The 25,632-nt window shown below is 36.7% G+C and overlaps 1 protein-coding gene across 2 annotated transcripts; it reads left to right on the top strand.

Annotated features, from left to right (window-relative positions):
- Window positions 1-857: 857 nt before the first annotated feature.
- Window positions 858-3,353, top strand: IZUMO3 (IZUMO family member 3). Of its 2 annotated transcripts, XM_034663827.1 has the most exons (7): window positions 858-1,089; window positions 1,228-1,302; window positions 1,451-1,540; window positions 1,755-1,772; window positions 2,236-2,316; window positions 2,755-2,845; window positions 3,179-3,353. In XM_034663827.1, the coding sequence occupies exons 1-7, from the start codon at window positions 858-860 to the stop codon at window positions 3,282-3,284; spliced, it is 693 nt and encodes a 230-aa protein (XP_034519718.1). In that variant the 3' UTR covers window positions 3,285-3,353. The 2 variants fall into 2 exon arrangements, with proteins under 2 accessions (XP_034519718.1, XP_011220194.1); XM_011221892.2 differs by lacking the exon at window positions 1,755-1,772.
- Window positions 3,354-25,632: the final 22,279 nt, after the last annotated feature.

The raw sequence follows: 25,632 nt of genomic DNA, 5'->3' as shown, positions 1-25,632 counted from the left end.
CCTAAAGCTGAACTGTTTATCTGGGCTCCTTCCATGATGGCCTGAGACAGCAGCGCATGGTAATTGTGCTTGTTTTCTAACATGCCTCGCATTTCATCCTTAATACTTGTAAGATGCACCCACTAATGAACCCTGGGTGTTACTGGAGTCTCGCTTATCATATATTCCTCGACGGTTTTTTCTGGTCTCCTTGCTCCAGACTCTTTATAAAAAGAATGATCTAAGAAGATTATATAGCACGGCTGGGAAATCATCCTACAAAGATAGCCTAAATTTCTGAGAAGTTATCAATTACATTAAAATTATCATCAATGGTATGAATTACATCTAGACACCCATGGGTAATTTTCAACCATACTTGTACCATTAGGGACTGGGACCCCAAGCAACTCAATATTCCAGGCTTTTGTCACCTCCTCTACAGAAGCAGAATTTTGGCTAAGCAGTCTCTAAGGTCCTATGAGATCTCTTTCTTGAGACACTACTCCTATGGTCAGGAGGGACGTGAGAATTTATTGAAGACATAAGTAAAGGAGAAACCTGAAGAAAACCTTTTTCTGAGATATGTCTCTGCATGGAACTTTGCTTGTGTGAGCTCAAGATTTCTCTCTCGCTCTGTGTTCTGCACTCAGAACTCAGGTATCTTCTTCCCAACTGGCAGTTCCCTCTCTCTAGAATGAAGGATAAAAGTCAGAAAACTGAAGATCCTTAGGGAAATGAGATTGCCTAGAAGTGGGATGGAAATGGAGGGGAAGGTGAAAGACTATCCAGGACAAAGCTCTTATTCCTGGATTTTTGAAAAAAAAAAGGAACTAGGTGAACTAGTTGCCAGGACAACCGGCTGTTGGGGCAAGGAAATGGGAGACCTATGGCTGCTCCTGCTCCTGCCCCTGTCCCTGGCAGCCTTCCATGGCGTCAAAGACTGCTTGGAATGTGACCCCAAATTCACAGAAGATATTAGGTCCTTGCTGGGAAAGCTGGTTCCCTCAGAAGTCCCCGGCCGAGTTCATCTGCTTGAACGGCAGATTAAGGAGATGATTCATTTAAGCTTCAAGGTCTCCCACAGGGACAAGATGCTTCGGGTGTTGGGTGAGGGAAGTTTGAGTCCCTGAGAGTTTTGTGGGTTAAAGGGAGAAGGGGAGGCAGGGAAGAGTGCACCTGGGTCCACATAATTTCCTCCACAGATGTAATTATTCCCCTACATGTACCTTTACTCCTCCTCTCTAGCTGTTCATAAGGTTATCAAGTTGAGAATATGGCTGAAGAACGAACTTTATAAACTGGGCAATGAAACATGGAAAGGTGAGATACTGTTTCAATATTAAAAGATTGTATTGCCCAAGCAAATATAAGGAAAATTCCCTTGGAAAAACAAGGCAAAACAATTAGGATTAAATTCTGAAGGGAAAGGCTACCCCTAGTTTCTGATGTCCCTTCCACCCCCTCTTAGGTGCCCTTATCCTTCAAGGCAAGCTTCTCGATGTCCGCCAAAACCTGCAATCCAAACTGAAAGAGATATTAAAGAACTTCTCTGAAATTGGTAATAAAAGATGTCTATCTAACAACACTGAAATTATGTGAAAGGAATTGGAAATGAGGGTGAGAGGAGGAAGGTGGTTTCATATTACAGTTATTTAGAATGGATGGAGGGGTGGCTGGAACTCCATGGCTAACCAAATGAAGACTACTGGGTATAACTATGGCAAACTCTAAGTTGATTATAGGCTCATTAGAACTTTCTGATTCTCTTTTAGCTTGTTCTGAAGATTGTGGTAAGTACAGCACATGGAACACCATAAGAATTCAATCCATATTTTCCCATCTCATTTGCTCTATAGGGCCATATCTCTCCCACCTATCACACTGAGAACACAATTCCTAGAGTTGGCATTATGGGGGTGGGAATTTCAATCAGACCTGACAGCAAAATGTATCTCATGAAATCTCAAACACACAGAGTTTAGAGGTGCTTAGAGGCCTTCTAAAGTATAGTTTATAACCCATAGGACCAATATACACTGAGGCATCATTTTTCCCCCTTCTTCCCCAGAGATCTGACTTAAGTTACAGAAGGTTTTGACCCATCAAGAAATCTGATTGCTAGGGGAAGAAGAAATTCACAGCAATGTAACATTAAGAGTCCTGAAAATGCCTGAGATCTAATCCATACTTGATGTCTGAGCTAAGAAAACTCCATGCATGGTCCCCTTCTGTTATTTTTCTTCTCTTTATCAGTCGTGACTGAAGGTCCTATCCTGGATTGTTGGACCTGTCTTCGCATCACCTCCCAATGCTTCAGAGGAGAGTATTGTGGAGGTAACAAAGTTTGTATGTAGTATGGCATTTGGAAGGGCCAGGGATCAAGGTACTGAGTTGTCCATTCATTTATTCTACAAATATTTGGTGAGCGCCTTCTATGCAGATCATGCTAATGTCACAAATCAAAGCAATAATTTAATTGGGCAAAATTTATATCAAGATTAATTACTGGGCACTGGATCAACTAAAGGGCTGGGAAATAAAAAGCCTGGACTAAAGGTGGAGAAATTAGGCTAGGGAAAGTAGGGGCAAATATTTTGTAGAGCCTAGGGCTCTAAGAGTAATAAAGATCAGAATAACTAGAAAACAGTGGTGGAAGTGGTGAACAGAGCACATTGTCTGATGTTAAAAAGAGTCATCTACTATGGATCAAGTTTCAAGTTAGTATTTTTCCTCCCCCAAACTCACTTTCTATTTTGCTCTTTCTCCCTCCAGAAGAGGATTCAAAGAAGGTTGAGAGTCGAGAGATTGCATTATTTCTGATATTGCTAACAGAAGTTGTGATGTTGGGAAGTGCTTTGTTACTGTGAGTTTTCCTCGCTCCACACACACACCGGGTCAAGCATTCCTTTGGCAAAGAGACTGTCCAACCCCCTCCCCGCCCCGCACCACCTTCCAACAGCAATAAGCGGAAAGAAGTCATTTCAAAGTTTGGGATACAATACTGACAGGAATGAAATGGATGGAAGTTTATGGGATAAAAGTTGAACCACAGGAAATGGAGGATGTTCAGTTGAGTATGAGGAAAACTCCTGGAGCAGTATCCAGAGAAGGAAGGGAAAAAAACATGATTATGTATTGTCTTTAAGAGTTGGCCTACTAATACTGAAGTCGGGATTATGTTGTTTCTCTACTCTAGATTCCATATTTGCGTGTCTCATCGGAGGAAAATGAAGGCGATACGAAAGTCATTAAAGAAATATTTGGAGAAGAAACTTGAAGAATTAATGGAGAGGATAGATTAGAAGGAGAAGCATGATTTTGAAATAAGATAATACATGGACACAGACAGAAGGTCTTTCACAATTCTCTTAAGTGTTGACTCAGAACAGAAAACTCGGAATTAAGCTGTTTTGTGGTCATAAAGTTGAAGTATTTTAAAACTGAAATAAAGTTTCTCTAGTAAAGATCCTTATGCTATCTTGAGGCAATAGAAGCAATAAAAGGGCAAACAATATACCCAGAGCTGTACAGAATGGAATGCTGAGATGTTGCATCATTGTATCAATGCTGGGATGTTGCATCATTAAGATGATACACTGCATGATAATAAAAAAATGCATGGTTGGTAACTCTCATGAATGGCTGTAATTAGAATATTTCAATTTCTGAGGCTGCTTCTTATTTCTATCTTTTTATTTTGTTACTGTTTCCATATTTATCATTTGGTTCAATGTGGACAAATTCTTTGATAATACATAGCATTTAATCTTCATCATGCTATCTCACACACACATCCAAAATACTAGTTCTGAGTAGTTGAGAATTGCCCCATTTTCCTCTAAATCTATGTTCCATCACTAAATTAGATATTAATTTCTATTTCTTTGAGTTGTTTCTATTGACTACTTCCTATATGGCTGGCAGCCTATTAAGTGATTTCTATCTATATCTAACTGAATTCTCACAATAATCTTAAGACTTGGGTAAACTGCATACTTTTAATACAAGTACAAATTACCAATATTGACATAGGAAAAAAAAATAACCCACAATTGCCAATATTCTTTAAAGAAATTTAAATGGTATGAGCGCTATTGAAAAAACAGCCATGCTTAAGGAAAAGCCTAGAATGAAATACATCATGTTGACTTTGATGTTTACCTGGAATGTGAAACTACGATCTTTTTCCAGATTAAGTGTCTGGTTGTATACTTTACTAAAGTAGGAAATACAGGAGAACAAGTAAGTTTGATGGAAAAGTTTTGAAAATAATAAGTATTGATTTTGTTGCATTATCAAAAACAGATATTCATTGACTGTTTGGATTTACATTTAAGAATATAGCAAGAAGATCAAAGCTAGTGAAACGTATTTCAAAGCACTTGAACAAACTAAGTAGTGACCCTGAAAATATGACTGAGATCATCCAGGTAGAAGGTAGAGAAAAAGTGATGAAGACCAAGGATAGACTACTATAAATCTCCACATGATGGTAAAATTTAAATATAACTGTTCTATATAGTCTTACTCCTTTGAAAGAGTTTGAGATCCTGATGATGTGTTCCCCTCAACTTTGGACTATTGTTCTTCAAATGTATGATTCTTCTACCTGCAGAATTTACTGTAATTACTTTATGATATAAATCCCGAGCCTGGGCTTTTATTATTTCCAGAATCGCCAGTAGGAGGAGGGGCTGGTTGTTTTGTGTTTTTATGTGTTTGTAATACAATAAAATGAAGATGATCTAATTAAACTATGTGTTCATCTACTAGGAAAGGTCTTGTGGTACTTCTGTTTTCAAATGTAAACATGATACGAAATTAATTGCTTACTATCCTAATTTAAGCTTGAGCTAACAGTTAACATTTATAAAAAGGATATGTAAAACCATTTTCCAACAAGCAAACAACTCAACCAAAAATTCACTTATAGCAATACTGAAACAGTACAAATCATTTCATTACCGGAACAATCATATTTTTAGAGCTAAAATATACTCCAATGACCTGATGTTAACACTGCATAAAGTTTAACTTTAATATTTCTGTACGATATATAAGTCATTCGAGTAACGTATTTCTCTGATAGTCTGAGACCCTGGCACAGATGGTGTAATTTTTTGCAACCCTATCATTCTTGGGGCTACTTTATTAAGAATCAGTGTTTTCCAAGGTTCTTTTTTTCGGGGGCCAGAGGGAGGAAGGACAGAGGTGAGGTTTCACCTCTCTTTTACTAAATGAAAACTTAATAATTCATTTTATGTGGAGATAACATTAAAAGGTACAAGCCAATCCAGTTAAGGTACTCAAAACATACATTATTAGAACACAAAAAATAAAAGCTAATAACAGGATAAAACAATAGCTGGGTTGATACTGGAAGCTTCTTAATTTCCAATTATTGATAGTCTTTCCAACTTTACTCCTTCACATTCTCACTAAAAGGGAGGTTGTACCTTCTTTCATCTCAGGCAAATGCATTCTTTTGTGATTTATATTTCCTGAGCTGCAGCTTCTTCTAGAATGTTCCTTCATTATTTATCTCCCATCACTTATCTCCCTCTGCTTCAATACTAGATCTTTTCTGTCAGTATCTATTAATATAAATTAAGGCCTCTTTTCTTTATCCTTTATCCACTTCTACCTACCACCCCAAGTCGCCATGCCAAATTTCTTAAAAGAACATTCTACATCTTATAACTATTTTTTCATTTCTATTCTTCCCTCAAGTCATTGCAGTCTGCATTCTGCTCCTCACCACCATATGGAAATTGCTCTAAGGTTGTCAGTGATCTCTTAATTGTTATATTCCAAGAGTTCTCTTTATTCCTCAAGTTACTTGTCAGTTCTAAGACTTGTCAGAGTCTAATGGTTTCTTTCTTAAAGCACACCTCTTACACAAGGCAGGTTTTGTTCTTATGTTTGCTCCTATTTTCAACGTTTTGATCTTATTTTTTAAACCATGTGTTAGTCACTTTAGGGAGGCTCTCCTTCCTCATTTGCCGACTTATTTAGACACTGAGCGCCAGAGAACCTACTTCAAATCTTTTCTTTCTTATACCTGATGGAATCTCATACAGTCGAGTGATTTCAACTATCATCTAATAATTACATCTCCAAATGCTTAGGCTTTTATTTGCACCCCCTTCCCAAGGCTTACCCTCTGTTTATGAATACATACTAGATATATCCATCTAGACGTAAAACAACAGCTTTAAACTCAGCATGCGTAAAACTGAAGAAAATACGTGTAGAATGCAGACTATGGGCAAGGCAATTCACTAAGCATTTTCATAATTACCTTCCCATAAATCTCACAAAATTATTATCAGCCATTTTTGTATAGACATAGAAAACGGAGGCTAGGCAAGCTTAAGTAACTTCTTCCAACTCGTTACTTGGTAAGTGGTAGAGCCAGGATTCAAACCCCAAATCTTAAGCTAGCAATGGCTCTATGGATACCATAAGTTACCTAGAAGGTAGAAATCTCAGCCTATGCTGGAATCCTCTCTCTTCTTCAGCTATCCTAGCCAGTCAGTCTTCAATTAGCATTGATTTTCACTTCTAAATCTCTTACATCTCCCTGGCTACTGCCACAGCTGAAGGTCTGCCCTCCTCTCTTAGGGCCTATTGCAATGGCCTTCTAATCAGTCTCTCTGAATCCCACCTTTCCATAAACTAAATGCATCCTTCCTTTTGCACTCAGAATGATGAGGCTACAAAAATCATTTCAAACTCCTAATTGAAATACTTCAATGGTTCCTCCACTCTTAAAAGAGAAATATAAACTCCTTCATACAGAATTTCATACGCCTTCAATTTTACCATTCCACCCTATACACAACCTCACCCTTGGCCAGTTACCTTCCTAGGCCTTCTCTTCTACTTAGAGTTTGCCGAACATACAGGATTTTTTCTTACTCTTAACCATTACTTGTTGTATTATTTCCTGTCTTGATTGCCTAGTAATATTCCTTAGCCTTCAAAATGACTGTGCTTCAAAATCCACACTTGAAGCCATCTCATCTCATACAGTCTTTCCTGAGATTTTAAGACCAAATTAACCATAACCTTCAGGGTCCAAAGTAATCCATGTGCTTCCATAAAGCACATCTCACAGAGGACTGTCAGTGGTTTGCACATCACTTTCCGAGACATGAACTCCTCAAGGACAGGGATTATGCCATGTTTGTCTTCATATTCCCAACAGTTAGCAATGTATCACAAAATTTTACATCAGTTTAAATATCACTTACTCAAGACTTTCCTGACCCCCCACCTTACGTTTGCACTTCCAACTACATCGAATCACCACCCATTCTCTTTTTGCTTTGTAGGAATGAAAGGATATTACATAACCATGAATTAAGTCTGATTCCAAGAGGTCAGAAATCACATCTGCTGTTTGTGCATAGAGCTCGTTGTAACACCTGACACAGGAAAAATGAGTATTAGTTGAATACAAATATGAATATGTAAACGAGGCATTGATGAATCCGGTTCTTTAGAATTGAGCGTACCCTAGATATTCTTAATATTACCACATACACTTTGTCCATCAGATTACCTACTATAGCCTCAGTCTTCATCTTTGAAATCCTTTGCAGCTTGATGTTCAACATCGCCATGAAATCGTGAAGAGGGAGCTATCCTTAACATTGTTTCAAGGTAACACATTCCATGGAATTTTAGATGAGAATCAGAATAAATACCAAATTCCTAAATCAAGCACACAGGTTTCCAGTGAGAAACCCAGTTCAAGGCCTATGGGAAGTTCTTAGTACCTTCACGTGTATGTCTGGGGAGCCTGGTTGACTTTTCCTCACCAGTCTGCCTTACTGCCAACTGGACCAGAAACCTGAAGAAACTCTAAGCTTTCTAAGGGTTCTCAGGATTTTTGACACTGATCTAAATCCAGCAATTATCTCAGAGATCAGGAGACTTAAGCATATTCCCCCACTGAATTACCCTGATTATGGGGATAAGGTGGAAGGTAAATAAGGGACAGTGGAGTTGTTGATATTTAGGTACCTCATGGTCTTAAAAGTGATAAACACAGGAAGCTCCGGAACATTATACTGAGCCTTTGCTTTTCCTGACTTCAAGATGCATGTTTTTATTTTTCAACTCACCTAAAAATAGGTTGAATAGCAAGACTGAGTAGAAGGACAGTAGCTAGAGTAAAGCCAGAGGATGGAAGTAAATATCTCAAGAATAGATGAAGGGCACTTTGCACTCCACTTCATCTCAAGGAGCTTGCCTAACTTCAAGCCCTTGGGATTACATTTTCAGACCTAGCGCTGCTGACATTACCAAGTGATTTTATACTTGCATGTACATCTTCCTTTTAAAGAGGAAACAAATACAAACTCCTCCAATCAAAAGGTAGCAATGACAGGTAGGCATGTTTGTCTTCCCTCCACTTGGACGGTCACAGGGCTTTCTGTGAGGCATTACTCTCAGAACACTTCAAGCCTTTGCCTAACGAGGCTTCATCAATCTGCCTGATGAGGTGCCCCTTCATGATTTCCGCTGAAAGTACTAATAAGCCCAAGCTCTTCAGGATTCAGAATTCATGTTTTCTCTTTCATCCATACTCTATCTTATTAGTAGCGTCAGAAAATGTTCAAGATTTTCTAGTGAATAAAACACTTCCCGGTTGTATCTTTGTCACTTTGGAAATCTATGTGAATAATACTTTCAAGCCAACAAGACATCATTTATTAAGTTCTTGTTTCTATAATGGATAACCTCAGTCTGGGTTATGAAACCAGTCCAAAGAGAGTTCAAAGAAATGGGTGAAAAGTATTAAATACAGAGTTTGTGATGTGGTGCTTATTAAGACATACCAAACCCTGTCTAAAAACCAACTGTATATCCTTGAAAGAAAATACAAGGGAAATTTATAGTCATTATCTCTGGGTGGTGTAAGTTACAAATGATTATTATTTTCTCCGTGTTGTTTTTTGGTGTTTCTGACTTTTCTACAGTGAACTTGCATCTTACTTATGTGGAGAGAAAGGCTATTTAACTTCAACATGAGGGCAATAGAACTTCCATGGCAAATACAATGTAATACAATTTGTTACAAACTGTCCAATGGATTAATTTAATCTAGTATTTAGGTTATGGAATAGATTTCACATAACAAAGTGGCCCATATTTCTGCTTCGTAAGATTTCTAACCTTGGAAATTAAATTTCATTTAACATTCTTTTCCGTCCTATAATTTTGGTATCTTTTGTTTTCAAGGTTTATTGTGGTAAAATTCTTTCAATGCCTCTACATAATGTACTCAATACCATGTGGAAGGCTAAAAAGAGATGAAAGTGTAGTAACACTTTTTAAAGATAAAACTAGTAATAATTAAAATTTCTTTGATTATAAGGCACAAAAGTCTTAAAAATTATGTTTTCAATCCTAAGCACTTAAACTAGTCTAGGCATTATACATACACTAGTCATCTGCCAACACAGTAAGGTAACCTAAGGACCTGTTTCTCTTTTATTTGCTACCAATTCTTCACTTGCCATTAGTGTCTCACTTTTGTTGTCATATCCCATTTACAATCTTGGTATCTCATGGCTATTTCCATGTGTTTTCCTCTTTTTCAGACAGCAGTGTCTAATAGAAATAGAATATAAACCACAGATAGAATTCTAAATTTTCTTGTAGCCACATTAATATTTAAAAACAGGTGAAATCAATTTTATACACTTCAACCCAAATATCCAAATACCATTTTAATATGTGATCTATGTAAAATTATTAATGAGCTATTTTATTTATCTTGGTACTTCTTCAAAATCTGGCTTGTATTTTATTCTTTCAGCATATCTCAATTTGAAATTTTTATTTGGAAATACTAGATCTGCTTTTATGTATCATAAAATGTACAGGTGAAAAAGTAAATCCAAGGTTTTCCCAAACATGCTTAAAAGTTTCTCGTTCATGGAATCCAGTGTCAGTTTTAAAATCTACCTTAAAGTTAAATAAAATTAAAAATCCAGTTTCTCAGTAACACTAGCTATGTGTGAAATACTCAGTAGATACAGGTTGTAAGTGGCTACCATACTGGACAGCACAGGTTTAGAATCCACAAGCTTTTTCTGCTTTAGATTTTTTAAAAGTTGGTGTTTGTTGTTCCCCCACACACACACATCCTTGGGGATTTACCCTCAGATATGACCCACACGTCAAAGTCCAGCTGTGACCCTTACAGAACTTCCAGAGGAGATATTTTCAGGTAATAACCACACACACACACACACACACACACACACGCACACACACGAAAAACATTTCAAAGTACACCCCCACCTGATGGTGACTCCTGGCATATAATGGTCCCTTACCCCAGGGAACAACTACTGTATTCTGAATTTACGTGGCGATAATTCCGGGAAGAGGCACAGAATTTTAAAAATATAAATGAAAGAGTAATCATAGAAAATGCAGATAAAATCATAGATGGTTTACTTTGGAATATATATATCAACACTTTCAGGCAATAAAGACTGATTTATTAAGTTATCAACCTAAAGGCAGGCTATAGTAGTACCTCAGAACAATAAATACTAGAGTCACCTATTGTATCGTTCTTACTTATGACCGTACTTGGGGCTTTTCTCCCCTTGTCTGATCCCAATATTGACAAATATAGACTTTAAAAAAAGAAAAGGAACAGATGGTTTATGTGGCCTTTTGGTGGGAGGGGTAATACTGTTTTCTTTTGTCTTCTTTTTACAAGGGGATGGAAGAACTTGAACAAATATTCTTGTATTTTTTTTATTTGTATTGATTCGACTTAAATTCTTCAGTGAGAAAACAAATTTTTTCACAAACTATCAGACTATCTAGGAGAAGAGTGTCCTTTGTAATCTCAATATCTATATTAACATGGTTGTAGGGATCACAGGCAGGGCCTACCCTTTAGATAAGAAAACACATAACTAAATGAATATTTTGTGTTTTAGATTTTGCAATGTTATCTTTCTACACATACATAATTGCAGTCTATTTTTCTTGTGTTTTTTTCTGATGCATGATATACTTTGAATTATATGGTTTATATACAACCATTTACAAACAAACCAAACATGTTTTAAGGTCAGAACGTGAGCTATTTTAATGTAGTTTTGAGGATGTCAAGTTTCTTTGTTTAGAATTTTATTTCCTTTATCAGTAGTTTACTTTATGGATCACATAGCACTATCCAACAGATGTATAATGCAAGCCATAAATGCAAATCACATAAGCAGTTTTAAATTTTCTAGTCTTGTAAAAAACATGAAAAAGGAACAGGTGTAACTGATGCATTTTATTAAATCTAAATGAGACATCTTGCCTGTTTTAAATTAAGTCATTGAAATCTGGTGTGTATTTAATACTGATAGCCATATCAATGCATACTAGCCACACTTCAAGTACTTGGTAGCCAAATGTGGCTAGTTGGCTACCATGTTGGACAGCATACCAGCATAGGCAAAGACAATATTCACAGTGAAACCTGGTCAGGTTGCTTAATATGTTACTTTGTCAAGCAAGTTGGAAACACAAGACCAGGTAAAAATTATGTTTAACAATCAGTTAAATGTTACATTTACATATTTAACCAAACAAAATTTAAAGAAATCTATGATTTTCTGTAAGAAGTACAGCCTGACCTACAGAATGCATAGCAGTGTTTCTATTCGTGCTATCAGCAAATTTTCAGGGTGGGCTCACTAGCCACACAGCACAGACAATTAAATATCCTGTTCATGGTTCAAACTAGTCCTTGAAATTAGCTCACATAATTACTTGTCAGCGGAATATGTCACTGGTTTTTCTTTTTCCAAAACATTTTTTTTAATCTAACATCTTCAGAGTTCCCTCAGAAAATTGAATGAAATATTAGAATGACACACACTGAGTGAAAAATGTTAATTTCTATCTCACCCTTCCCTCTATTGAAATGTATGATTTTTTTCAGTGTTGAAAAATCTGCAGCATTAATCTCTGTGACTTAAAGAATAACCTTATTTTACAGCATAGTTCAGTAAGACACTGGATATGCTGAAGACATATTTACAAAAAGAATATATCCACAAGCTATTACATTGTCATACATTGGTACACTTGTCTGCCTATGTGATATTTTCTCCATGTTCAATGGTGCATATTAAGTTAACAACCACAATTTATTATCTAATGTACTGCGTGATTAATGGGATAGCTCATATTTTAATCAGCCATAGATTTCTACTCGATGAGGCCCACTTGCCTTAAGCACAATATAGTCATAGAGTCTTAACTTTTACAGTACTTTTTCTTCTCCTTTCCTTCCTATTTTTAACAAAAGAGATTTCATGTGAATGCTGTTAATAGATTTAATAAATCATTCTGTGATTCTCTTATATTTTAAAAGACCTATTTGTTTAGCTCTGTAAGAGAGCTTTGGATTTGAAGTTAGCAATAACGATTGCAAATATAGTAACTATAGTTTATTGATCACCTTCCTCTAAGTCAAAGTTATCTCCCTTTTATTCTTAACACCACAGGATTTTTTTCCTATTTGATTTTGCCTCCCACAATTTTATCTTTTATTACAGTATCTTGTGACTAGCCATTGTAACCACTGCTTGATTATAAGCTTCTTAGAAACAGGAATGTTGTTATATTTTACTATTTTATAAAAAGCAACAGAGTAACTTACATTTAGTAGATGTTTCATAAAAATATGTGAATCTACTCTGTATATGAATCTCTGTAAGGCCGTGACTTTGCTAATAACAAATAAGTTAACCAGTCCAAACCAAAACCTGAGAGTCATAACAGCTTTATTTGCTATTATATATTATTCTATAATGGGAATATTCAACAGTTACTCTGTTCTAGGCGTTATATACATTAGCTAAAATGTTTTTATTATCCTATAATCTAAAATTATCCATCGGATAATTAAATACTATGACGTAGGCACTATGAATAGTCCCACTGCAAAAACAAGGAAAGTGAGATTCTGGAAGAAGAAAGTACTTGTTTCAGAGCACAGTGATTGAGCCAGGGTTTGAACATACATACGTCTGAGTGCAAAATTAGAGTTCTAACCACTGGAAAACAACAGTGCCTCTTAAGGTCTCTGGTTCTAAGAATCTTAGATGGAAAGAAGGGTAAACAACGGAATTCCTAATTCTCAGGATGCCTCCATTGAATTAAAGGCGTTAGATACATTAGGCAAATAAAATATAAATCTATCATTCATAAGCATAAAAATATTTGAGACCAAATTACTGAAATCTTCAGTTGCAACTTGGTCACTGGTACTTGGTAAATTTGCCGTTATTTTTTCTGAGTAGGCTTTATGTAGCTACCATGAAACATCCTAATTCTCTTTGAGGTTTTTATTCCTTTTTCCCTCCAGATTCTGACATATTTGTGTTAGACTGAAAGAATTTCTGATCTTTGAGAATGTGTCTAACTTTGCTGGTTTATAACTATACTCAAATTTGGAGTGGCCACTATTGATTTTTAAACTTGGCTAGACAATTGAATTTTCTCACTGACCAGAGGCTATTAACAGTTTATTTGATTAGAGTTACTTGTTTCATTTTTGTTCTGGGTTGAAAGATCATTTACCATCAACCAACATCTGTTGAAACATGTTCTTGAGGGAAACAACAAACAAATCAAACAAGTAAAAATACACACACACATACACACAATTTTCCTATACTTTCATGTATTTCTCAAACTTGTTCCCTCAGGAAAATGCAAAATGTCCTTATTTCTCTGTTGCACTGAATATATATTTGTATATCTTAAATTTATTTTAAAATATATTTCTATCAATTGTATATTATGCATAATTTTATTAATATATGTAATATTTAAATATAAATTTAATATATAATAACAAAATACACATATTTACACTGCAAAGATATGTCAGAACACAGATTAAAAGTTAAGGATCATAGCAAAAGCGTTCCTTAAACATCCCAATAATGTCTGGTCATCATACTCAAATTCCAATGATTTCTTCTAGGGATCCTAAAAGCATGATCCTAAAAGCCTCCATCTGAGCTAGAAGGAAAATTAGAACTTCCGTTTTCTACATCCATTTCCTTTGTATCTCTGCATCCCTTTCCAGTTCCAAATTGAGCAATACACTTGAATTCTGGAATCAAAGACGTTTTTATTCCCAAGGACTTTACTTTCCTTTCCATAATGGAGAGAGAGAATTAAATATGGAAACATATTGGCAGCTTTCTGGCTTAATCTGCCTCCAGGAACTGAATGGACAAATGGTTGTAATCGAGTAAGTATTTCTAAGTGAGCAAAAAGTAGTTTGCTTGCCCAAGTTCAAACTTCTGTCAAATAGGGCTCATATCAATTATTACCCATACTCTCAAACAGGCATACGAAAAAAGGAAGGAAAGGAAGGAAGGAACGGGGGGGGGGGGGGGNGGGGGGGGGATGAGAGAAAATGTGTGATTTGAATTTCTGATAAGAAAATTCTGAAATCTCCCCTTAAGTAATGAAGTTTTTAGTATGCAAGTGAAATGGGAGAGAGAGGAATCTAAGGTCCAGGGGGAAAGTAGCATTTCTTGAGAACAGTTATTTTACCATAAAGCCATCTTCTCATTCTCTGGGAAGCCTTTCCATGAGGCCCAGGAGTTAGACCAGCTGCACCTCCCCCTTATTTCCCATCTGATGCAAAGTGATCTCAGTTTGACTGAATTGCTCAGCACTTCACAATCCCTGAGTTTTCCTGTTCCGAGTAACATATTAAAAAAAAAAAAATACTGCCTTTGTTTTTCTTTCCCACCGTTTATCCCTTGAATCAGGTATCACTAGCAACCTCAGTGTCGAAGTATAAAGAATTTTTAGGAGGAACACCCCATACATATTCCTTTCAGTCATCATCTGGGCAGGTTTTCTGCTCCACTGACCGTCTTTCATTACACTACCACTTGGAATAGCCATCACTTCTATTTTAGGGTCACTGGGAAGAGCACCACCACAGTGCTCTTGGCTAGATACCTTCACACGCATTGTTGCAAATCTCTACCAAAAGTCTGGACCATAGAATTGAGTGTGGCTCCAATTATACAAGGGAGAACTAGGGTGCACAGAGCTTAACTAGTTCAATATCATGAAGTTCATGAATGAAGGAGTTAAACATAAGTGAAATGTGTGTTTCATATTGAGAGACGCACATCTTCTACCCTCTTTATACAAATACAGAAGGGGAATTGACTCTTCTAACCTCTGGACACTCTTCAGTGTTTTAGCCTGAGCCCCCTGCCCTGGAGTGTTGGAATGTAACACTGTTGGAAACGCTTTCAGCATCGTTCTGCAACCGCTAACTTTAAAAGATATCTCACAAACATAAAGCCCACCCCTACATTCGCCTTATGCTACCCCATTTTCCACACCAGACAGTACAATGAACCACAAGTGATTTGTCCCATTTCCTAAAGGTGAGATTAATTTGAGCAGAGACAAAAAGGAATCCTGAAGGAGAAAAATAATAACCACCACAACAAACCAAGACACTTAATCTGAATTCAGAGGTTCTGGCTAGTTCAAACAACTAATAAAGAAAATGGGAAAAATACAATTTGCAGCAATTTTGCAAAAGAGAAGAAAACCTTACTTTACAAATAGCTCTGGCTTCATATCTAGCCAAGCAAGCAGCAAGGCAGAGGCAGATAATAATGTGATTACTCTGGTAATGATATGCATTAGATACATTATGGGAAACAATAATGCTCCCTACTGAATGCAGTCAATCCAGTTATTGATTTTTCTTAATGTTAAAAGCGCTACTCTAAAACTGAAAAGAGATATCCTTTATTTATTCTCTTTCCTTTTCGGTTTCCAAGTCCATAGATCCTTTGATGCAGAGTAGTATACCAAGATAATGGAGTAATGTATATCTAATCTGACACCTACTGGGCCAGGCTAATGTTTCAGATAAAAACTGCTAGAATACTGCTGCTCGTGGAAAAAGCAATGCATGATAGGAATAAAAAAAAAAAAGGCTGAACTTTCCTTTCATTTTTGTTTGGTTTTGTTTTCTAAAGCATCCTTGCAAACCAAGCATGTTTTCCTTTCAAATCATAACGGTAACATATCGATTAGCCCACAGATTAGTCAGCTGATGGGTCTGCATGAAAATGTTCTCTCCAGAACATATGTTTCATCCATTTAAGCTTTCAATATATTATCATTACACAGAAAACACATACATATGCACCCGGATATAGTTCCCTTTCTTCTATCTTCTACAACTACAGTTTAAATCACTTCCCCCTACACACACACACACACACGCACACGCACACGCGCGCGCACACACACAGTGTCACACCCCTATCCTATCTTGCCCTCATTCCATACTTTATGCCTCCTCTTAATCAACAATCAGAACCTGGAGCTGTTTCTTTCTAATGAGTATCACAAGTATTTCAATAAATATAAGATAATGTGGCAAATCTTGAATTTCCTTTTCACTTAATAAAATAGAGGATTTTAAAAAAAAAATCTTCACTAAGTGTTATTTCACACTGTTGTTGTCAAAGGAATAATTAAGTAAAATAATAGACTGAAGTCAAAAGTTCCTATTCCATCGGAAAAATCAAACAATGTATTTGTACCAACACTTTGCCTGATGCCTGACACTTATTTTTCCCATTCATCTCATGTCTCCACCACCTTTTTTTTTTTCTAAACTCTAGAGGAGAATAAAAAGCATTTCTTCTTGTCATTTTCACTTGGCCAATTTCATTTAAACTGGCCCCAGAGGATCTGAAACAGCATGTCCAAGTCAACAGACCTAAGATCAGTAACACAGAAACTAAAAAGCGTCTCAATACCTCCCTCAATTTAATCAATGGAAATCATATGTGCATTTTCTAATAAACCTTTCCATACATTTTAAGAGCAGAGAGTCAAATTAAAAGGTAATTCAATTTTATCAATGTACCTAAAATGTGATCTACTCTGGGTCTCTTAAAATTAATTATTAAGATGACAAAATTGCTTAATTTTTGAAGATCTTTCCACATGACAAACTTTTCATTTAGCATATTGCTTGCTTGGCCTGAAGCCATTTAGGTGAATAGAATAAAATGTTTTAGCCTGGTATAGAAAAACAAACAAACAATAGAAATTAATTATTCAGTTTTTCTAAATGGCTCTAAGCCCAGTTAAGATTACTTCTTCCAAATTTTAATAAAGAGATATGACATATAAAGCACTTAGGAGGAGAAATGTTTCCTTTATTCTGAGTTCACGAAGACCATTATTTTCCCCTGGCTACCCAGTAAGGTTTTGTGAGACTAATTCAGCTATCTTGTCATTTAAATGGTTTTCTAGGAAAATCTCTTCTCCAGTTTTCTCTCCCACTTTACACTTGAAAGTTCTCTTTTAAAGAACTTTCTTCAACCTCTTCTTCAGCTGAAAGAATTTCGAGACCTCTTATTTATGTACCTGATTTAGCAGAAAAGGGTTGGGTATAAGCAAAGTATTCTCTATCTAATTTCTTGAACATTCGCCAAACCTTGTGCTACAGACATTAAAGGCCTTTAAGCTATTACCAGAAGCCTGGAAGTCACTATGTGGATCAAAGGTCTTTGTACCCTGCGTAGAATATATGTTCTACACATTAATTTAAAATTATGCAGAAATGTACAAAGTAGAAATTTCAAAGCACTATCAAAATAATAGTAATAATTAGTTCTAAGTTCTCCTTGGCTGAAAAAAATTAAGTGGGTATGAAAAAATTTATATTACAAAAAATCTGAAACGTTTAGGGAATTACTGCTCTCGTTACAACAGATCTCTATAAAAAATGGAAACCATAAACCTTTCAGCAGATAGTGCCAATGGTAATATATCCAAATGAATTATTTTTGTTCTACTTATTTCTTGTCCGTGCTTAAAGTTATCAGAAAAATGGAGAAACTAACCTAACTATATATTATTTTCATCTAGCAAACTAGGTCACCAGCCAGGCCCCAAGAAATGGCCTTTACTGCCCACCTACTTGTACTTGCTAAACTTTGTCTTACATTTATTTTCCCCTTTTCTGGTTTTCCTCTTAACAGAAAAAATCTAGGTGATGGCGACTGTCCTGACAAAACCTTCCACAAGCCCAGACCACCTAGAAGCGTTGAGCTAAACCCCACCCCCACGCCCACTGGCACCTGCGCAGATGGACCATGGGTGGCCTCTGGAATGACCAAGAACTACCTTTATCTCATTATAATGCTAAAACCTCCACCCAAGGAGGGGAGCACAAGTGTCATTTACATAACTTATAATGTGTGTATAGGCATGTTTCCTTAAGGCACATGCATGACCTTATACCTGCCTCTACAGTTGATAACAAGGCTTCCCTATCTAAATATTCATCCTAACCCTAAATAGAAGGAACCCACCCACCCTTTCTTGGGGAGTCAGGGCTTTGGAAGTCATTCCCTGTGATCTCCTTATTTGCTGCAAATGAAACTTTTCTTCGTGAGACAACCCAGCCTGGTGTAGTTTCTGACTCACCAAGGAGTGAACTCACGCTGGTTCAGTTACAACTATCGGATGGTTTTAACAAAAATTACTGTTCATTAATTTCTTTGCTAGTCTAATAAAAAACATTTATAAAAAGACTTGTATTTGAAAACTTATATCATGTATTTTCATTATATTAGATTTTACAAGTCACAAATGGTTTTAGCTTTGGTTTCTTAATCTGCAAAATGGGAATACTTATATCTATTTCTCAAGTTGGTGGGGGGCTTTGGTAATTTATGCAAACTACTTGCAGTAAGGCATGCCCAGTGGTAGGTACACATAAATAATAGTTTCCTCCTTTCATTAAACTTCCCAACTACTGTGCAAAAAATAAAATTGATAATAGCAGTTGCAGTCAGAAAAATGAAGTAGAGAAATAACTGACAGGTTCTCCATGTTCACAGAATGAGGAAAGACTGGAATCCAGCTCTTCTGCTCCTAGCCTAATTTCTCCCCTCATTTATATCCATATCCTATAGCTTCTGGGGATGTGGCCATCAACAGAAAAGTTCCTGTTCTCATAGAGCTTGTGTTTTAATGGGAAGAAAATAAACAATCAATAGGCCATGTAATAGTAAAGCAAAATCAAGCAGGGATAAAAATCACTGTGGTTGAGAATGGTGGGTCATTTTATGCTGGCTCATGAGAATCAGCCTCAAATGAAGTCCTGTTGGAACAGAGTTCTGAAGGGAAGTGAAGGAATGAGGCATGTAGGTGTCTAGAACATCATTACAAGAATGTGTGCTCTAGAGATGGCCTGGCAGCAAATGGGTCTAGAATAGCATAAGGTAACAAGAGGAGATCAGCAGAGTCTGAGTCACAAGCAGATACTCCAGTGCCCTGTTGTCCTGTGTTCTTACCACACTGCCATCCTGCCCTTCAGTGCACCAGTGTATTTGTGCTTTGTGATAAGGAACTCTTTTCTAGCACTCCTCTTCTCTTCCACCCAATCGTTAGTAGGCTTTGTCAATGCTTCAATGATGAGGACATAAAGTTTGAAGTTTACAATGCTTCTCCAAATATACCACTTGTCAGTCATCACAGGGAAGGTGTTATCATTCCTATTTCATAGATGAGGAAATAGAGACGCTGAAGCACTGGCTGGTTTTTGCCAGAGCCATTACACCAGAAAGCTATCAGCTTAAGTTTAAAACTACAATCCCACTGTACCATGCAGCTTCTATCCCACTGTAGCCTTGTCGATGTGCTCTCAGAAGAAAAGCTCCATGTACAGGCTACCATGATAGTAGGAATGCTTGGTTTGGAACAATGTTGTATCTCAAAATCACCAAATTCAGTTAAATGTATGTGAAATATTAATTATCAAGATGCTGAGAATAGGATTTGTTCAGATGAGAAAATAAACTCTTCACTAGAGCTAGGTTTTCAATAGAAAACATTCAAGTGTTGATGTTTTAATAAAAAGAGACCTTGTTATATGGATGTGGTTCTTTTTTAGATTTACTTTGGGGATTTTGATTCCTAATTCTGCACACGTGCACACACACACACACACACACACACACAGAGACAGAAAATAAATTCCATTAAAAAATAAATACAACCTCTATCTAATTTTCATATGTCAAGTTTGTTTAAAATCAAACAGTTTTACAAATACATTTTATAAAACATCTCCAGTGACCCTGGCCATACAGTACCATCACACTTTTGTGATTTACCATTAACAGACATGAAGCACATAATAGCAAGGCAGCAAATATCATTTGTTCCTCGACTCTACATCTAAAGTTAGAAAAGTTGGGTGAGTGACATAAATTAATAGGAACTTTCACAAATATTTTATCCGTAGCCAGAAAACATCCAAGTTTTGTCTACAGCAGGAATAATCGACATGCTGGCCAGCCATCAAACTTAATTAAATTTGTAAGGGTCACATCGGAGGTAAAGAATATTATCCACATGGGTAATGCAACAGGAATACTAATTCACTCAAAGGGGCCTCAGTTGCCCTTTCAGCTTCACCCTTTCTTATAGAAATTCTTGTTGTCAGGATAAAAATATCAAGCTAAGCAGATCTACTAACTCATACCCTTGTTTAAGCTCAATTTGAATGTCTCATAAAATCATCCATTACTATGGGCAATAAGTATTTATATTGAGGCTTCATCCATCTGTTCTCATTCAAATAAAGGAGGATATTGTTTGTATACAGGAAAAAATTGTATCCCGAAGAAAAGTGTCTTTGCCATTTGCTCACCAGAAAAATACTCAAAGTACAGTAATTTTAGTGTGATTCATACCTGCAGGGCATGAGATACGGAATCAAATATCACAATTAGCAACTCTAAAAACCTTTATCACAATTTGCCACCACACTCTGGTAATTCCTTCAAGCAGGCTGCCCTTTTCTGGTACCTTCTGCCCCTTCACCCTACTACAGACAAGCTGGTTCTTGATGTTTAGAGCTCAGGTTCCACCACCAAAACACTGATCATGATTTTCTAATGAATAGATGAAGCTCACGTATATCTTGAAACTGTCAACATTTGCCAATAGATTTTTAGTGGTTTGCATTCTTCTGAAATGCTTGATTTCTTAAGCAGAAAGTCAATGAAAAAGAACACAAAAGCTTAGAATTGAGCAGACCTCAATTAAAATCCAGAATCTTCCTAATTGTGTGAAATCATGCAGGTTGCTTAATCCCACTGAGCCTCAGTTTCCTCAGTGTAATCTGCTGATAATATTCCCTACCTCATAAAGTGGTTTTGGCTCAAATGAGACAACACACATAAAATATTAGGTAAGGATGACTATATGTATATAAGTATTAGGAGTATACAATACTTAATATATAAGTATTAAATGTGTATGCATGTGTGTGCATGCATGCACCCTTCTACTTGCCCTGAGTATGCATCCTCTGTAAATGCCACACAAAAATAACTTTGGCCCACAAATTCCAAATGAACTGATTTAGTATGATCCTGAATCAATCCTGGGGCACCTGGGTGGCTCAGTCGGTTAAGCATCTGCTTCGGGTCAGGTCATGATCCCAGAGTCTTGGGATGAAGCCTGGCAAAGGGCTCATTGCTCAGCGGGAAGCCTGCTTCTCCCTCTCCCTCTGCCTGCCACTCCCCCTGCTTGTGCTGTCAAATAAATAAAATCTTCCAAAAAATTAATTTAAAAAAAATCCTGAATCAATCTTAAATCAAATTAGTGGGCTGTAAAAGTTCCTCCATCTGTCAGCTACCCTGTCATTAAGTGCCACATGAATTAGAAAATTTAGTTAACTTTGGTTCTTTATCTTCAACTTGTATCATTCGTAACACTGACTCTCATCCCATACCACCCATAAAAAAGTTTCCTATGTCCAAGTTAATTTAATTTTATAAATATAAGTTGAGAATTTTTATTTTTTTTAAAGATTTTATCTATTTATTTGAGAGAGAGCATGAGCAGGGGTGAGGGGAAGAGGGAGAGGGAGAAGCAGATTCCCTGCTGAGCAGGGAGCCTGATGTGGGGCTTGATCCTAGGGCCCTGAGATCATGACCCGAGCCAAAGGCAGACATTTAGTCTACTGAGCCACATAAATTGAGAATTTTATATAAGACAGTACTAAGTAAAGAATAGAAATTAAGAAAATATTTCCCACTAAAAGATAAGTAACTGTACTTTGTAATTGTTTTGTATTTACCTTGCTATTTCATATCTCTAAGATCAGATAATTATGTGTATGTACAGATGCTTATCAAAATTCATCACCCAAGTTCCTCTATATTGATTTCAGAGCAGTCTTCAATAATGAAACAATAAATGGTATAATCTACTTGGCTTAGGGAATAAATAATACCTTGACACAAAAAATCCTAGGCTTTCCCATTTTCCTGCTCGGGATCTCATCCACCCATTTGGAATATGATGAGTTTGGAGTTTCCAATTTATCTTACTTGTTCATCTATAATTATTTTCCCCAAATTTCAAATATTTCCCCAATTAAAAATGATAGATCTTGGCGGGGGGGCACCAGGGTGGCTCTGTTGGCTAAGCCTCTGACTCTTCATTTTGGCTCAGGTCATGATCTCAGGGTCTTGAGACCAAGTCCCACCTTAGGCTCCATACTGGGCATGGAGTCTGCTTACGATTCTCTCTCTCCCTCTGCCTCTTCCCCACTGCTTGCACACACACACACTCTCTCTCAAAAGAAAAAAAAAAAAAAAACCTTGGTTAAATGTTGGAGTATTTCAACTAAATATGTTGACTGACTGTGATGTTTCCTGAAAATATTTTTTTCTGGAAGTAATCACACAGCTATTTTTATTATAAAATTAATGAAAATTCATTAAAACCATAAGGAAAGCAATTAAAACTGGAAACAAAGATAATACAAGATTTTTTCCAGAAATATATTCAAGTTAAATATGTTGAAGTATTTCCTATCCAAGTATGTTAGCAAACATGTGTGCATGCTCACACACTTTTTTTTCTACATGGTTATAATAATTTATACAAAAGATTTTTTAAAGTTCACTTTGTAATGATCTCACATGGGGAATTAGAATGGAAAATATCTGTTGGGAATTTTCCTGCTCAGGATATATGCAGGATAAAAAAAACACTGAACACATTTTAAATGTAAATAAATCATTTTACAGGAATTTATTTCCATTGCCATTCAGATAAAAGATGTGCTAGAATTTTTCATTTTCAATTTTAGAAAACAGAATACAAAATCTTAGTACAAAGGTTAAGGTAAACCTGGCCAACACTGACTTTTATTTAAAACTACATTCTTGGGCACCTGGGTGGCTCAGCTGGTTAAACGTCTGCCTTCAGCTCAGGTCATGATCCCGGGGTCCTGGGATGGAGCCATGTGTTGGGCTCCCTGCTCAGTGGGGAGTTGGTTTCTCGTTCCCCCTCTGCCCCTCCCCCTGCTCGTGTTCTGTCTCGCAAATAAATAAATCTTTAAAAAAAAAATAAATAAAACTACATTCTTCCCCAACTGCTAAATGTACAAAACGCACACATACATATGCCTCAGAATTGAGACAGAGACCGCGTGTGAGTGAGAGTGAGTGTGAGAGTGTGTGTGTGTGTGTTTAGCTGGTGGTTGATATAAAGAAAAGAGAAAACTGCCAGTAAAAAAGTCCTCACTCATAAGCTTTGGGTAAAGAGAATGACTATTTCATTTTACTTGCAATTCTCATTTCAAAGCCCTGTCTCTAGTTTCTTAAGGCTCTGCTAGCTCTGTGATATAACTAGATGGAGATCATTCTACTGTGACCAAGTTACATCTCAATACAGAACCCTCATTTTTCATGTCTCCTGCATAAAAACAAACAGCAAGCTCCAGAAAAAGACATGCAGTTAGCTGATATGAACTTACACTAGAACAGTGGCATTTTCAGAAATGAAATGAACAATTCTCAAAGGATTCACGTCTTAAATTTTTATCCTCAAAGAGCTTTCTAAAATCTTGCTCTTTGAGATAAGAACTAGTTTTTTATCTCCCAAGGCAGGTCAGCACTAAGCTATTTGTGATTCTGGTTTCATGGCAATGTAGGGGGCAAGAATTATTTTCTTCTGAATTTCTCGCCTAAAAGCTAAATTTCTTGCCTCTCACATGAATATTTGTGCTTAAGATTTTTGTATTCAAGTAAAATTTCAGAAGCTATGCATTATATGAGCTAATGATTCAGATGAAGCCAAAACTCTGAAAAAGAATGATACCTAGAATATAATCACATTTTATTTTTTGCCTTTCACCGCCCACTTAAAATTTATCCAGTGGGGAAGGCAATTCCCTTTATATTTCGATAACAGATAACTGAACAATAACTTTAAGCTTTGTCTCACTTCAGTAATTAAATATGGCCAATTTAAGTCATCAACTCTTTAATCCTTTTTTAATGTTTTTTCTCTAGAGCTATGACTTATAGTTGGTAGCCAGCCTGCCTGCCTTCAGCAAGAGAATGTCGTGGATTCCCACTTTTGCTCTTCTCAGCTTTCCAGCTCTTCCTCAAATCCACTGCTGCTGCTTTTCTAGTCCACTAAAATCAAAGAGTGTGGGGGGAAAGAAGTCAGAACAGGAAAGTCCTCGCTTGCTTGTTCTCTGAGCCATGGACATGTTTGAGCATGCACCTGCCTTCTGGGGGTTCCTCAGTGGTCTCTTGCTCAGTCTCTCTGACCGTAGCCTCCTGGCCAATCCTCCACTCAGACCTGTTTCTACAGTTGTCCACAACTCACCCTCCTGGAGCCCTTCAACCCTCCCAGCAGGGTCCCTCTGGGCAACCCAACATTCCAGTACATGTCATTCTCTATGACGTTCAGTGTACACAGGGTTACTTCCAGACAGCAGCCTCCTACTTTTACACTTTGCCCAATCAAATTTGGCTTTAGCTTTCCCCAGTGTGGTTAGGCATCACACAGGGTCCTTCAACCCCAGGGAATGCATATTAAGTCTCCAGAAAGTCCAGCTGAAGCTCCATACCATTCAAGGCAGAGATGGTATGCTCTTAATTCCTCACTATAGGAAGAAATCTCCACCCCAGAGTCCTGGAAACAATCCTAGTTCATGTAATTTGATGTTTTCTCTAAGGTTGTTTCACACTTACTTGGGGACCTGACAATTTTGCTATCTTGATGTCTCAGCTGAAATATTAATTTTACCTTATTACAGTTATAGATGTAAAATCTATCTGACATAAAGGATATGACACAGTATCTAACACATAACATGTACTTACTTAATGGTAATTGCCATTGTTATTATTATTCACCACCGTCAATATAACACTTATCACATAGGGACAAGTGTATTCTACCTACCATGTCTTCACTGTTCACTTATACGCCAAGGTTTATAGCAGCTTTGTCACAGCCAAGAACTGGAAACAATCCAAATGTCCATTAACAGATAACTGGGTAAACAAATCATGGCATATTTCTACAATGCAATACTACTCAGCAATAAAAAAAGAATGAACTACTGATACACACATATAGATAAATGTCAATATAACTGTGATGAGTGATAGAAGCCATATTAAAAAGAGTCTATAATATATGATTGATTCCATTTATATAAAATTCTAGAAAATAAAAACTAATCTGTGGTGACAGAAAACAGAT

Source organism: Ailuropoda melanoleuca, chromosome 7 (genome assembly GCF_002007445.2).
Source record: "Ailuropoda melanoleuca isolate Jingjing chromosome 7, ASM200744v2, whole genome shotgun sequence".
Classification (NCBI taxonomy): Eukaryota; Metazoa; Chordata; class Mammalia; order Carnivora; family Ursidae; genus Ailuropoda; species Ailuropoda melanoleuca.
The sequence above is the reverse complement of the archived record's forward strand: the minus strand, read 5'-3'. Positions and strand labels throughout refer to the sequence as shown.